The 15,069-nt window shown below is 49.0% G+C and overlaps 1 protein-coding gene across 1 annotated transcript; it reads right to left on the reverse strand.

Annotated features, from left to right (window-relative positions):
• Positions 1–10,720: 10,720 nt before the first annotated feature.
• On the reverse strand, positions 10,721–13,935 carry LOC127317574 (cytochrome b561, DM13 and DOMON domain-containing protein At5g54830). The gene has a single exon (XM_051348142.2). The coding sequence runs from the start codon at positions 13,719–13,721 to the stop codon at positions 11,040–11,042; it is 2,682 nt and encodes an 893-aa protein (XP_051204102.1). The 5' UTR covers positions 13,722–13,935; the 3' UTR covers positions 10,721–11,039.
• Between the last annotated feature and the right edge of the window lie 1,134 nt (positions 13,936–15,069).

A 15,069-nucleotide genomic window follows, 5' to 3' on the forward strand; every position in this document is an offset into this window, starting at 1 on the left:
TTGGGACTTTTGGATGCCGGAGGGGCGGCCCCGGGTGGTGGCGACAGCATCGGCTTGCGGCGAGCAGCGGCCATGAGTGCTGGCATGCGTCCTCGGCCATGCGGGCAGCGGTTTGCAGAGAGCGGATGGTGGGGCGTGCTGGCCTCTCTGTCGGCATGCGGTGTTAGATCTGGGAGATCTCTGACCCCGACCTGTGAAGCTATCGTTCCCTGACCGGATCTGCGATTTGGCCGGGTGAATGGTGGTGGGGTGATTGAGACCGGGGGAAACCCCTGGCTGGCGGTGGCCACGACGTTGTCGACGCCATTGGCACTGGTTCCCTCCTTTGAGGCTACATTGAGGTCCCATGTCCCCCCACCCAACCCCTGCTATGGGTGAAAACCCTAACCCGTGAGTGGGCGGTGGCGGCGTCATGGCGTTGTTCCCCTTCCTGAAGGCACTATCCGGGGCTGCTGGGATGGTTGGCGAGTTCCCGCTCGTCGGTGTTGGTTCTTGGCGATGCTTCATCTGCGGTGATACGTCGGGCAGCAGGTTGCTTGTCGAACTCCGGTCATGTGGTGGTTGTTGCTTCCTGTTTGCCGATCTTCCTAGTGCGTCTTCGTTCATCGGCTTGCGTGTTCTTGGTGGCGGTGGTGTGGGTTGGAGGCGCTTGTGGTGAGTTGTATGAAGCAGCAGCTGATCTTGATCTCTTCAATGTACCTCAACTCTGCTCTGGAGTGTTCTTGGTGGAACCTCTCTGATTCTCGACGGTGTGGCGCTCTGTGATCCTGAGCGAGAGGGATGGGATCCCTCTTCGGAGTCAGAGACAGTGAGCGGGTGGATTTTGTTCATCTCGAAGCGATGTGAGGATTACTTCCGTTGATGGTGCCTCCTATGGTCCCTCCTCCCCTGTGTCGGTATTCCGGATGTTGGCCTCGTCGTTTCAAGCGGAGCTTCTTTCTTAACTTTCGTTTGCTTGTTTTTCTGAGACTTGTAAGTTGTGTAAGCTTTGTAATGCACCATGTATCTGCCGGTAACGGCCTTATTAATTTAAGGCAGAGCGGCCTACTGTTTAAAAGCTAGTGCACGAGCTGTCTGTGTGGAGTGTTGTAGCGAACATGGCGTCTGGGGCCACGTCTTGACAATTCAGTTGTAGGCTTGTAGCTCTCTCTTTTGGGATGTTAAATCGACAGATAGGATTAAAAACCGTGGTGTATCTGCCGCTAGCAGCCTGGGTCCTGGGAGGCTTGGAGATGAAAATGTGTGGCACCACTCGTTACTCGTGGTATGATTTACCTATGCTATATTCGTCCAACTATCGTGTACAGATACAGACTAGAGTGTGTTTGCCTGATGCCCCATGAGACAATTGTTGGCTGTCTCGGTCCATGCTTCTTTCTGCTGGCTTGTTCCAAAGGCTGATCATCTTATTGCTTTGCTTGTTTCATTAAACCCACTACGTATATACTCCCTTTGTTCGTATGTTTTAGTATTTTCAGATTCATCTAGTTTGGTTTGTATCTAGTTTATTTTTAGTGCGTAGATTCATTTATTATGGTATATGTATCTAGTTCACTTTAAAGTAATTAAAACGCATATGAACATGCATCCGGGTTTTACGGTGTTAGTTTGATAAAACTCACCGACTGTTCTTTTACGAGAGATCAACGCAATGCATGCATGATATGGCAGTGGAAACAAGTAGGCATGTGTGACCGGTCCCCAATCTACTACACTTCGGCGTCAACTGGTTTGGCGGCCAACCCGCTTCTCGGCGTTAGAGCATCTCCAGCCGCGTCTCCCAAAGCGTCCCCAAAGGGATTTGGGGCACGCCGGACCAAAAAACCGTTCCAGCCGCGTCCACCAAAGGCCATTTTTGTTCGGCACGCCCCGATACGGTGTCCGGCGCCCCGAGCCCGTCCCCGTCCCACAGGGGACGCACCGGGGAGTGGCGGGGCCGACTCGTCAGCGGCACAGTAAATTTTTAACCTAACCGTCGCCTACCTCGCGACGGAAGTTATTGGCGGTGCAGTTCCCGCAGCGATGCAGCGACGGTGCAGTTCCCGCAGCGACGCAGCGGCGCGTCCCGTCGCGCCTAGCTCTGCGTGCCGGCGTTAATGAGCGCCACCGCTCCTCCGCCTCCCTCCGGCCTATAAAAGGGCCGCCTCTCATCGTCCCTCTCACACACAAACCCTAGCGCCTCTCTCCCAAACCCTAGCCGCCACCATCTCAACAAGACTCGACGCTATGTCTGGTAGAGGCGGAGGCCGACCTCGCGGCCGTGGTCGTGGCCGCGACAGAGCTGAACGCTCGCTGTCGCCTTCCACGCCGTCGGCTTCATCGTCGGAGATGGACGTGGAGCCGGACGTGCGGTTCGAGTTCATCCTCGTCCTCAAGGGCGACCCGCGCGGCATCCAGAGGCTGCCGGACTCCTTCGCCGACTACGTCGCCGGCGACGACCGCCCGAGCACGATGCATCTGCGGGAGGCTGCGTGCGGCTACTACCGGTGGATCGTCGACGTGATCTACGACGCGCGCGGCAAGATGTACCTCAACATCGGCTAGGAGAAGTTCGCGCGGCACCACAGCCTCGAAGCCGGCTTCATCCTCCTGTTCTCCTACTTCGGCGACATGGACATGAGCGTCAAGGTCTTCGACGAGATGCGGTGCCGCCGGGACTACCACGGCGACAACACCGACGAGGAGGACGACTGAGTGTTGTTTCTTCGCAGCGAACACGTGCACGGAGGTTTCTGCCTATTCGCCTCATCGGTAGAACCAACAAGGGCACCATCCTCCCGCTGGATTTTCCAGTTTAGGTGACTGGGTGTGCCCTCGAGTGTTCTTTCTTAGCAGCGAACACAGGAAACCTTCGATGCACGGCCTAGTTAGGTTTAGTTTCTTTGCAAAATTTTATATTTGTGTCCACGACGGTTCAAACTATGTATTAGTTTGTGGAAAACCATGTGCCTAACTGTGTTTTTGTGTAAACCACGATTCCAAATTATGTATTAGTTTGTGGAAATTGAAATAAAAAAGCCAAAAAGTATTTTAAATGTTTGGGGGAGGCGTTTGGGGGACGCGGCTGGGGAGCGACGTCCCCCAAAGGCGACACAAACAAAATATGTCCCCCAAACGCTCAATCCGGCGCGGTTTGGGGGATGCTTTGGGGGACGCGGTTGGAGATGCTCTTAGTTCTCCTTGGTGCCAACATGCCCGGATGGTTGCTCTGACCGCCCTGGGAGGACCATGAACTGCTAGGGTTGCTCTGACCGCCCTGGGAGGACCATGAACTGCTAGATCTGGCCTCGAGGTCCTCCCCCAATAATTATGTGAGATCTCCTTCCTCTTCCACCTCTAGCTCCGAGAACACCCAGAAGCACTCGCGGGGTGCGGCACATCCCCTCGCCTGGGGATGACACCTAACTCAAGCCGCCACGACTAGGCTCAAGCCTACCGGCGACGGGTCTCGCTTCACTTGTTAGAAGTTAGCCTCTCTTTATATATGAATTTGGATCCACTACAGGAATGGGGCTATATGCCGAGGGCCGGGAACCCTCGGCGTAGCATGCTTTGGCCCTCGGCGTAGGCTATGCCGAGGGCCGCCCTCGGCATAGCTCCTCGGCGTGTAAGTCCCTCGGCAAAGGCACTATCGCCGTCGGCGTAGCCCGGCCCTCGGCGTAGCACGCTACGCCGACGGCAAAACCCTCGGCATAGACTTTTAAAAAATTCAAATTTCCCGTTTCCAAAAAAATTCAAAAAAAAAAATTTCAAAAAAAAAATATTTTTTGCTATATGCCGACGGCAAAACCCTAGGCATAGACTTTTAAAATTTTTAAAATTTTAATTTCTTTTACACAATTTTTTTTTCTTTTTTTCTTTTTTTTACTTGTTTATCTTTCACCCAATACACTTTTAACTCTAACTACACTTAATCTTATGTCAAATTACAATCATGGTTAAACTTCCCAGTCGGTCACCCATCCTCACACTACTCCAAATTTCTCAAAGACGCTTAACTTTTTAGTTCCATTCGGATGAGCTTCCATTATAGAATTGACACCTCTTGCTGATAATAATAGCATATCAACCCTATTAACCCTTGAACCGTGATGCACACTTCTTTATTTTTGAATCCCAAACAATTACTTAAGTAGACAACAATGAATATATATAAGTAATAATAATATTGAATTCAAATAAAATAAAATGATTTTATTTTTTGGTATTTTTTCTATTTAATATTGAATAATTAATATCTTTAAATCGGAAAATCAAAATTCCACAAATAATATGTCTAAATCGATCAGAAAAATGAGAGGAATCTAAATATAACATACATATCATCATTTGAACCTAAAAATTAGAGGAATCCAAATATGACGCCCAATTTGCCATGTGGCCAAAACAGCCCCCTCGCGAGATGCGAAATGGCCGTATCGGGCGGGCTGGTGCACCGTTCGCCAACACGCTTAACGGACAAAAATTAGCACATAAAGTGATGTGTTATAGACATAAAAACATTTTTTGCGGAATTTATTGAGCGACGGAAAGTGTACCCCTAGTTCAAATCCGGTCAGTTTCCAGCGGATTCGGCGGGACACCGCAGGAAGCCGCATGGATTCCCAGATAGCTAGCGCGCACATATGGCATGTGATATGTGATGCGAAGGCGGTGTCCTACCACTACGCGGAGGTCTCGCGCAATACTAAAATGCACCCCATGTAGCTGCTTCACAAAATAAACCCGTTTTGGCACCCCAAAAATGAAAAAACCATCGCCCATCGGTCGGATTGGAAATCCGCTCCCGGGGCCTTGCTTCCCATCCCAGGGACCACGCACATGCCAAATATGGCCTCGTTCCGACAAACTATGCGGTGTCACGGGCCGTTTTCTACTCATTTGCCCTAAAAGCCATAGAACTCCGGACGTGATAACCCTGTTTGTGAAGGGTTTTCCAAAATAATTGCCGTATCCTAATTCCGACTTTTGGAGTGGTTACTAGAACACATAAAATGACGCCATGCGGCTCCGCGGGATTTTCTGACTTTGTTTAAATTGTCATTTGGCCAAAACGGGCCCCCACGGAGATGCGGTATGTCCGTACCGGGCGCGCTGGTGCACCCGTTTACCATCGCGCTAAACGGACAAAAATTGGCACATAAATTGATATGTCATAGACCTAAAAACATTTTTTGCGGAATTTATTGAGCGACGGAAAGTGTAGCCCTAGTTCAAATCCGGTCACTTTCCAACGGATTCGGCGGGACACCGCAGGAAGCCGCATGGATTCCCAGATAGCTATCGCGCACATATGGCATGTGATATGTGGTGCGAAGGCGGTGTCCTACCACTACGCAGAGGTCTCGCGCAATACTAAAATGCGCCTTAGGTAGTTCCTTCACAAAAAAAACCCGTTTTGGCTCCCCGAAAATGAAAAAAGCATCGCCCATGGGTCGGATTGGAAATCCGCTCCCGGGGCCTTGCTTCCCATCCCAGGGACCACGCACGTGCCAAATATGGCCTCGTTCCGACAAACTATGCGGTGTTACGGGCCGTTTCCTACTCATTTCCGTAAAAGCCATAGAACTCCGGACGTGATAGCCCTGTTTGTGAAGGGTTTTCCAAAATAATTGCCGTATCCTAATTCCGACTTTTGGAGTGGTTACTAGGACACATAAAATGACGCCATGTGGCTCCGCGGGATTTTCTGACTTTGTTTAAATTGTCATTTGGCCAAAAGGACCCCCACGGAGATGCGGTATGGCCGTATCGGGCGCGCTGGTGCACCCGTTTACCATCGCGCTAAACGGACAAAAATTAGCACATAAACTGATATGTCATAGACCTAAAAACAATTTTTGCGGAATTTATTGAGCGACGGAAAGTGTAGCCCTAGTTCAAATCCGATCACTTTTCAGCGGATTCGGCGGGACACCGCAGGAAGCCGCATGGATTCCCAGATAGCTAGCGCGCACATATGGCATGTGATATGGGGTGCGAAGGCGGTGTCCTACCACTACGCAGAGGTCTCGCGCAATACTAAAATGCGCCCCATGTAGTTCCTTCACAAAAAAAACCTGTTTTGGCACCACGAAAATGAAAAAACCATCGCCCATGGGTCGGATTGGAAATGCGCTCCTGGGGCATTGCTTCCCATCCCAGGGACCACGCACGTGCCAAATATGGTCTCGTTCCGACAAACTATGCGGTGTCACGGACCGTTTCCTACTCATTGCCCTAAAAGCCATAGAAATCCGGACTTGATAGCCCTGTTCGTGAAGGGTTTTCCAAAATAATTGTCGTATCCCAATTCCATCTTTTGGAGTGGTTACTAGGACACATAAAATGATGCCATGCGGCTCCGCGAGATTTTCTGACTTCGTTTAAATTGCCATCTAGCTAAAACGGGAACCTGAGAACATATAAGAAAGTGATTGAATTGTTTCTATGTTAAGATGTTATTCTACATGATTCAAATATGCATGATTTTGACATAAACGGATAGAGGATGTTTTTCTGAACATTTTGATACCTCATACGCATTTTTCTGACATCATATGAATTAGTTATGATTTTTACAAAATTAGACAAATTTGAAAAATAGCCTACGCCGAGGGTGGCCGTCGGCGTAGCCCTGTCTACGCCTAGGGCCAAAGATATGCCGAGGGCTGCCCTCGGCGTAGAGGTCGCTACGCCGACGGCCACGTTTCGCCGAGTGTTGAAAGAGCAGGCTGGCCTGGCCGGGCCATACGCCGACAGCCCCGACTTTTGGCCGTCGGCGTATAGCCTGGCCCTCGGCATAGCCTCCCATTCCTGTAGTGATCACAGTATAACAACATTGTTCCTTTCGACTTGTGCGGATATCTAGCTTGTACCGTGCATCATACGATATATTCATGTAAGATATTTCAACTGTTTAGGACATTTCAGAATGAGATCAGTTATTTCCGTACTGCATTGTGCATATGTTTGGCCATGCTTATCCGCTGTCTACTTTTTGAATGAAACATAAAATGGGTGAAAGCAAAGGGGAATCAATAAGAGAGGAATGTACCTATGCTGCAAAGTTGTAATGAGCCGTGACTAGTTTCTCATAACTGACGCTGCCGGTCTTCATCTTTCTGGAGAACAGTTTTGTGACCCACTCACACAGTTTGGACTCTGTCATGCCCATACGCATCTGGAGCTCCGATGTGCTCGCGCTTATATGTGTGTGCCACTTAAAGGCTTCTATATATATCCCAAACAGATTTCATTTGCTATTTAGTTGCATGCGAAAAAATAACACGATGGAAGATAACTTAGCAGAAGATTGGTTGCTAGCTTGCTAGCTTATTCGCAAAATAATAATAATATGAAGGCTTCTCTCATGATAGTATGATAATTTCCGTACTATGATAGTATGATATTTTCAATGTTTAGGTGAGAGATTGGAGGATACCAATAGGCTAGTATGAAGGCTTCTCTCATCCTGACACAACCAGGTCTATCCCTGGGACCAAATTGGGCAGGAGGTGTCAATGTGGCTTCAAATGAGCAAGCCATATGTTCAGAGGAGATTTGGAGGTGCAAGATGTGGTAGACATGTCTGCTTATCAACACCGTACGAGCAAAAGGTGGTCGTTGGCCACTCGTGAAGTTGATGCGCCGCACTCGGAGAGAGATCTATGTTCCGCCTTACACTGACACCGAGACAGGTGAAGTTACCCTGAACAAAGACACATCAGGCTAACATGTAGTTTGAACATTGATGTATCGGAGATGCACACTCTGTAATGGCCTAGCATATTAGTTTGTCTTTTAGTGTGATTTTTCCCCAACTGGATTAATCCCCTTTCCATTAATTTCTTAAGGGAAATAGAAAGTCCCAAAATAATTCAACAGTGTGGTTGCTTTGTTCAAATTACAAATACCTTTACAGGACCTTCTTCTACTAGCGAAATTGATGTCAGAGTGAGTAATCTACAGAATAGTCAACCTGAACAAAACTAGATTAACTGCCCTTTTCTCTGAAGGCCAATTAAAGGACAAAGGGACAGATGTGTGGCAACGGTGCTGCTTATTTTTCTCCCTTTGTATGGCCACGTCTGATGCTGCTTTCACAACACGGTGGTGAGCCAACTACTAAAAGATCTAGATCTGAAAAAGAAACTGGGAGTACCTAACTAGCAAAATAATAGACCTAACATGCAATTTGATGTCCACATCACTCAAAATATATAATAAGGGCATAGGAGATCCAACACATCATCGTAATGGACAATCCCCATTGTCAACAAATTGAACTTATGCAATTGCAAGGCAAGTAGACAGCTACCTAGTAACAGATCTGCATGCCAGGACAGTGAAACGCGGTTTGTGCGCTTAACCTGAAGTTAGTATGCATTTATGGTAATTTGGCATAACATGTTATCAGTTTATCACATCACTTGAGTAGGCATGCATTTCAGGCCAAACATTGGGCCAGTTCTTGCTGGTGCCAAACTACCAAATGCATATAAGTTCAGCATATATCATACTGAATCTTAAAACTGAAATGGGCTAGAAGTAGAACATATAATAAAAAAAATAGAACTTTGATCTGAAAATAATGCCGCATGTATATTTACAATAGTATATATCATGGTCTCAAGGACCATTTTTTAAGATTGACCGGGTATCAAAACAAATGCTTCATGATTGGACATTTAAGAAGGAAGGAATAATCTTCTTTTCAGGTTTATTTACCAAAATTGTACAGATATATACAGACCTGTTACTATGTTAGAAGATTAAGAAAAAGAATACGACTTGAGCTCAAACAAGAGATGAGAAAGAGCACCTATTCTACACCAGTGGCACGATAATACCTCCTTTGAAGCCAAAGAAGAGTTCCTCCACCTCCTTGTATCAGTAGAGAACCTTAATTAAGAAAGTTCTACCTAGACATTTATATTTCCACTTTGTTATATCTATAAAGAATTTGAACTAAAATCCTTTATGTGGAAAAAAGGTACGTTCATCCTTTGAGTGGCTCAAGTTGCACTTCCATCGATCCAGGTGAACTAGAGTTCATTTTACAGCCAAACCCATCGAACTGCAGAGAATCAACCGAATCGTCTTCCTTGGTGTTGCCAAGCACGAATATGTGCGAGAGGCCATCGGTGCCATCTCTTCTTCCCTTAACCTTCATGTACTCAAGGTAAGCCACTACCAGCAAACCACTGACAACCCACACAACAATTCCACACGTAAGCCCCTTGATCGTCTTGCTGCTGTACTGGTGCCAAAGATGCTGCGAACCGGTGAAGAGTGTCATGGCACCGGCTACTAAAGCAGTCCTCCCGGTGTAGATATGAAGATATTCCCAGATCACTCTGTTTCTTGACAGAATCTCTTCATTTTCTGATATGTGTGGTCGAAGATACAGCATTTATCGGCTGCATACAGGTGAATTTAAATGCCACCGTACCAATCTTAGCGTGTGTGAATTTGAAGCAGAAGCCCCAGAGCTGGATCATAATTCATAACCCAGGCCGTGTTGGGTAGGGTGGATTTTTTTTTTTGGGCGGACAAATCATGGAATGAAACATGAACTGGATGAAAGCAAAAGGGTATCAGTAAGAGAGGATGGTACCTATGCTGCAAAGTTGTGATGAGTGGTGACTATTTTCTTATAACTGACCATGAAGGTCTTTGTGTTTCTGGAGAACAGTTTTGTGACCCACTCACACAGTTTGGACCCTGTCATGCTCCATGGGAGCTCCTATGTGCTCATGCTTATATGTGTGTACTACCATTTATTATTGCAGGGACAAAGGCTTCTATATATATCCCCAACAGCTTTCAGTTGCCAACTGGTTGCATGCCAATAAGCTAGGAGGCTAGCAACCAATCAGTATGATTAGTTAATCTCCACCATGTTATTATTATTCATTAGTATTACGATATTCGCAATGTTTAGGTGAGAGATTGGAGGATACCAACATGCAAATAAGAAGGGTTCTCTCACCATGTCGCAACCAACGTGCGGTGTCGCTGGGACTCTCTCTGCAGGGAAATAGGCATGAGGTGTCGGCGCAGCTCCCGACGGTCTATTGGGATAGTTGGTTGGTAGAAGTATCTAACAAAAGGGACATTGTAAAGAAACATTGGTGCTTGTTAATTTATTTTTCCTTTTACCTGGCAACACCTAATGAGGCCTTTCCAACAAGGTGGTAAGCCAACTACCAAAAGATCCAGGTCTGAATAGGAAACTGGAAGTCCCTAACTAGTAAACGATAGACTTAGCACGCAGTTTGATGTCCATATAACTGAATGAAATATAAGAAGAGAACTACAGAAGCGAAAGGAAATAATGGTACCTGATTTGTTTTGTTTGGAGAAGAGGAGATCCAACTCATCATCGTGATGGACAATCCCCAGGGTCAACAAACTGAAGTGTGGCAAAGCATGTTAGCTGCAATTGCAAGGCAAATAGACAGCTACCTTGTAACAGATATGCATGTCAGGACAACAAAAGGCAATGAGTGCGCTTAACCTAATGTATTTATGGTAATTTGGCCTAAGGTGTTCAGTTTATCACATCAGCTAGTAGGCAGGTATTTCAGGGTGGAATCAGCCTAACATTGGGCCAGTTCTTGTTGGTGCCAAACTACCAAACACATGAGTTCAGGATGTATCACACTGAATCATAAAATGGAAAAGAGTCAGAAAGCAATGTTAAGATTTACTGGGTATAACAACAAATGCTTCATGATTTCGACAATTAAGAAGGAATAATATTATATTTCAAGTATATATACCAAAAATGTACAGATATACATACCAGTCACTAAGTTAGAAGACTAAGAAAACCAATATGACCTATCCTCAAACAAGATGAAACAGAGCACCTATTCTACACCGGTGGCATGATAATACCTCCTTTGCAGCCAAAGAGGAACCCCTCCAATTCCTTGCATCAGTAGAGTACTTAAAAGTAAAATCCTTCTACCCTTAAATGCAGTATATCTCCACTTTGTTCTGTCTATACAGAATCTGAACTAAAATCCATTATAAGAAAAAAAAAGGTATGCTCATCCTTTCAGTGGCTGAAGCTGCACTTCCATCGATCCAGGTGATCCAGAGTCCATTTTACTGTCAAACCTGTCGGAATGCAGAAGATCAACCGAATCGTCTTCCTCAGCGTTGCCCAGAACAAATTTGTGCGAGAGGCCATCGGCGCCATCTCTTCTTCGCTTGACCTTCATGTACTCAAGGTAAGCCACTACCAACACACCACTGACAACCCATACAACCAATCCACATGTAAGCCCCTTGATCGTCTTGCTGCCGTACCGGTGCCCAAGATGCTGCAAACCGGTGAAGAGCGCCGTGACACCGGCTACCAAAGCAGTCCTCCCGGTAAAGATATGCAGATATTCCCAGATCACTCTGTTTCTTGACAGAATCTCTGCATTCTCTGCTCTATGTGGCCGAAGATAAGCATTGATCGGCTGCATACAAGTGAATGTAAATGCCACCGCGCCGATCTTAGCGTGTGTCGATTTGAAAGAGAAGCCCCGGAGCTCGGCAACTGCAAACAGAACGCCCAAGAACATGACAGACAGGCCTGAGTACTGAAGGTATGTATGAGCCTGGAACCAAAGTTCCCCTTTGGCATGTTTCAGGTACCGCGCCGCCACGATTCCTCCGGGAAGCAGCATTCCCCAAGCCACAAACATCATAAATCCATGAACAGCGAGCACCGGGCGCAAATCCTCCACCGCCTCGGCCAACCCGCTCAGCAAGAGGATCCGAACAGGACGGTTGCTGGTGACAGAGTGCATGTTCTTGACGCTCAATCGGCCAGATGACCACTGGGAACCCATTGCCCAGATGACCTTGAGAGGAGTCGTGGGATCGATGATGTTCTTGCACTCCACCCTTCCACTGCAGGAAGTCGCCAATGGACGGGTGAACTCGAATATAATGGCGCCATTCTCCGACCGGCACCTCTTGTAGGTGAGGTTCTCGTGCGTCTCGTGCACGCTCATGCCGTCCTTCCCGTCGATCCAGTACGAGTTGACATGTCCGGTGCCATTGGCGTCGATCCATCCAACATAGGCGTAGCTGTTCACCATTGCGCTGCCGAAGCCGATGGCGAGGTACCCGCTCTTCTTCTCGCCCCGGGCGGCGATGTTGATGGAGTCGCCGGACATAGTCCAGAAGAAGGTCACCTGCTGATCGTCCAGCAGCACGCTGTTGTTGTACATGTCACTGAGGCCTCCATCAACCACCTGAATTTTCCACCCCATCTTGGGATCATACAGGGACTGGTAGTACACGAAGTCCGGCGTGTTCCGGTCTGGCAGCCAGACGAGCTCCGTCGGCGTCGCCGGCACGCCCTCTGACTTCTCACTGCCGGCGTAGATGACCTCGGAGGTGTTCCGTGCCGTGGCGTTCCCGCCCACGGCGTCGGACGTGATGTAGAGCGGAACGTCGTGGCCGGCCTCGACGGAGAAGGTGACCGGCACGCCGCGCTCCACCTTGAGCAGGGGCGCCTCCTTCTTGTTGATGTAAAGCACCTTGGTGGGATTGGGCGGGTTGGGGTAGTGCATGGCCGGGCCGGCCGTGACGACCAGCGGCGTCTGCCGCTCCGCCGTGATCCGGCCCTGGTCCTCCTTGTCCTCGGCGTCCAGTGGCCCGTGGCACACCTCGCTCGCCGACGGCGACGCGGACAGGTTGAGCGCGAGGTGGCCGTACGCGGTGCCCGCCGGCGCGCCGTGGTTCAGCGGCAGGTAGTACGGGCTCAGCGAGTCCGGCGGCCGGAGCAGCCCGATGGCCCAGATCACCGTCATGCTCTTGGCGGCGTCCACCGCCACGTCGTACCTCTTGTCGGGCGACGCGAGCGGGCGCGAGAAGCGCACGAAGGAGACGCCGTCGCGGCGGTGGCCGTAGACGAGGCGCGTGTTGTTGACCGAGTCCGCGTCGCCGGTGCCGTTGCGGCGGCCGTAGAAGGTGTCCGGGCAGACGCCCTCCGCCGTGCCGTCGGCGCGGAGCAGGCACTCGCTGGACCTGGTGACGAAGTAGTCCTCGGCGAACGGGAGGCCCTCCTCGGTGAACCCCGCGACGGCCACGTCGGCGCCGATCATGGTGGCGTTGGGCTTGGCGCCGGGATCCGCCCAGCCGAACGCCATGTAGTACTCGGAGCCGACGGCCGCCTCGAGGCCCACGTCGATGGCGTTCTCCGCCTCGCGGAGCGTCCACCGCACGCGGAACCGCGGCGAGAGCTGGGCGCAGGAGTCGAACATGGTTGGCGCCTGGGACGCGGAATCGGAGGAGGCGTCGGAGGAGTTGGAGGTGGCGTTGGCGGGGAGGCGGACGAAGCCGAAGAGGGAGGAGGTGAGCGGGTCGAAGGCGGCGAGGACGGGGACGAGCGGCCAGGAGAGGCCCGGGAGGAGGCGGAAGACGAGGGACTCGGAGGCAAAGGTGCGGTTGAGCGGGTCGTCGGAGGCGGGCGCGCCGCGGGAGAGGGAATCGAGGTCGGCGCCGTCCGCGCGCCACCACCGCGCCGAGGCTGAACCCGCGAGGAGGTCGAGGGAGGAGACGCGGAAGGAGCAGCCGTCCAGCACGGCCACGCGGCCGCGGAGCTGGTGCTGCGACATGCGCAGGTCCGCAGTGTAGCCCTCCAGGGTCGTGTTCCGACCGCACTCCGCCGCCGACGACGCGACGCAGAGGGCGATGCAGAGGAGGGCGATGGGGACGAGGGGCGCCATCGCCGCGTGCCGGCGTGCGCCGAATTATGAGGGGAAGGGCAAGGTGCGGGTCGGCGGCATGGAGACGATCGCACGGCGCCGTGGAGGAGGCGCAGGCGGCGGCGAGTTCGCCGGGGAAGAAGTGGTGGGGAAGGGAAGCGATCGAGCGGCGCCCGGACGAGCTTTGTTTTGTGGTTCGGTGCCTGCTGGTGCGTGGTGGGGCCCGCCGCTCGTTGGTGCGAACGAACGTGCGTGCGCGCCTATGTTGACGTTTACGTGGCTGTGGAACGACGTTTTCAGAAGAAATTATTGATTTTTTTTCTCTAGGTCTCTTCGTCTTCGTCTTTTTTTTTGCGAAACTTAATATAGATTTAGACGATCGCTCATAAATACAAATACGTACATACATTCATCTCTAGGAATTCGTGAAAGCATGCACACCCTACCCCTATGAGCACCTCTGAGGAACCGAATCCAAGAAATTAATCCGATGGATCTTGAGATTGACGAAATCACCATGATCGCCTCAGTGTCGATGGAACATCACCTCCAACTGAAGAACATTCCGCTTTTAATGAGACACCAAACCATCCAACCACAGGTTGGTTCTCCCTTCGTCTTCGACTTCAAAAGAAAAGTTTTCAAACAAAAGATTTTTTTAGTAATTTTCTTGTTGTTGTTGTTGTTGTTTTAATTTATCTTTAAATTCAGTTTTCCCGTCAGCCAGGCTTGATATTTGACAATTACCTCATTATTCCACATTTTACTCCTTGTAACATTGCAAGAACTTTACTATATTCATCTTATTTTTCTCAAACTTAACAATTACATTAACTTTCTAGAAAGACATGATCGATGACTACGGAGTCAAAATTCAAATTGTGACTTCCTACAAGTTTTGTTCTAAGTTGAAATTTGGTCAAATTTATGAAAGAACTGAACATTCAAAGGAGTGCCATTTTTAAATTAAAAAATTATTTACTATTTTTTCTTGCGTTATTTTCAGATAGGTCTATTTGATTCAATATTACAATCGCACATGCACATATCCACAAGCGCACTCCTCGGTTATACCACATCGCTACTCCCTCCGTCCCGGTTTACAGGTCTTGTACATATCCCTATGTTACTAATTTAACCAACATAACACAAGATATATCCTACAAAATATATATCATTAAAAAGTTTAGATGTTATACTTTCTAATGGTATAATTTTTATAATGTAAAATTTATATTATATTGGTCAAATTGACGATCCTAGGATACCGCGTAGGCCCTGTAAACCGGGACGGAGTTAGTACAGTTGATAGAAACAAAGATAAGTTGGTGAATTTCGCTATGTTTTTCTATGCAAATGTACTAGCGTC

This window comes from Lolium perenne, unplaced genomic scaffold, assembly GCF_019359855.2.
Source record: "Lolium perenne isolate Kyuss_39 unplaced genomic scaffold, Kyuss_2.0 unplaced104, whole genome shotgun sequence".
Lineage (NCBI taxonomy): Eukaryota > Viridiplantae > Streptophyta > Magnoliopsida > Poales > Poaceae > Lolium > Lolium perenne.

Coding starts and splice junctions, on each gene's coding strand:
- LOC127317574 (XM_051348142.2), bottom strand. CDS start 13,721: ATGGCGCCCCTCGTCCCCATCGCCCTCCTCTGCATCGCCCTCTGCGTC.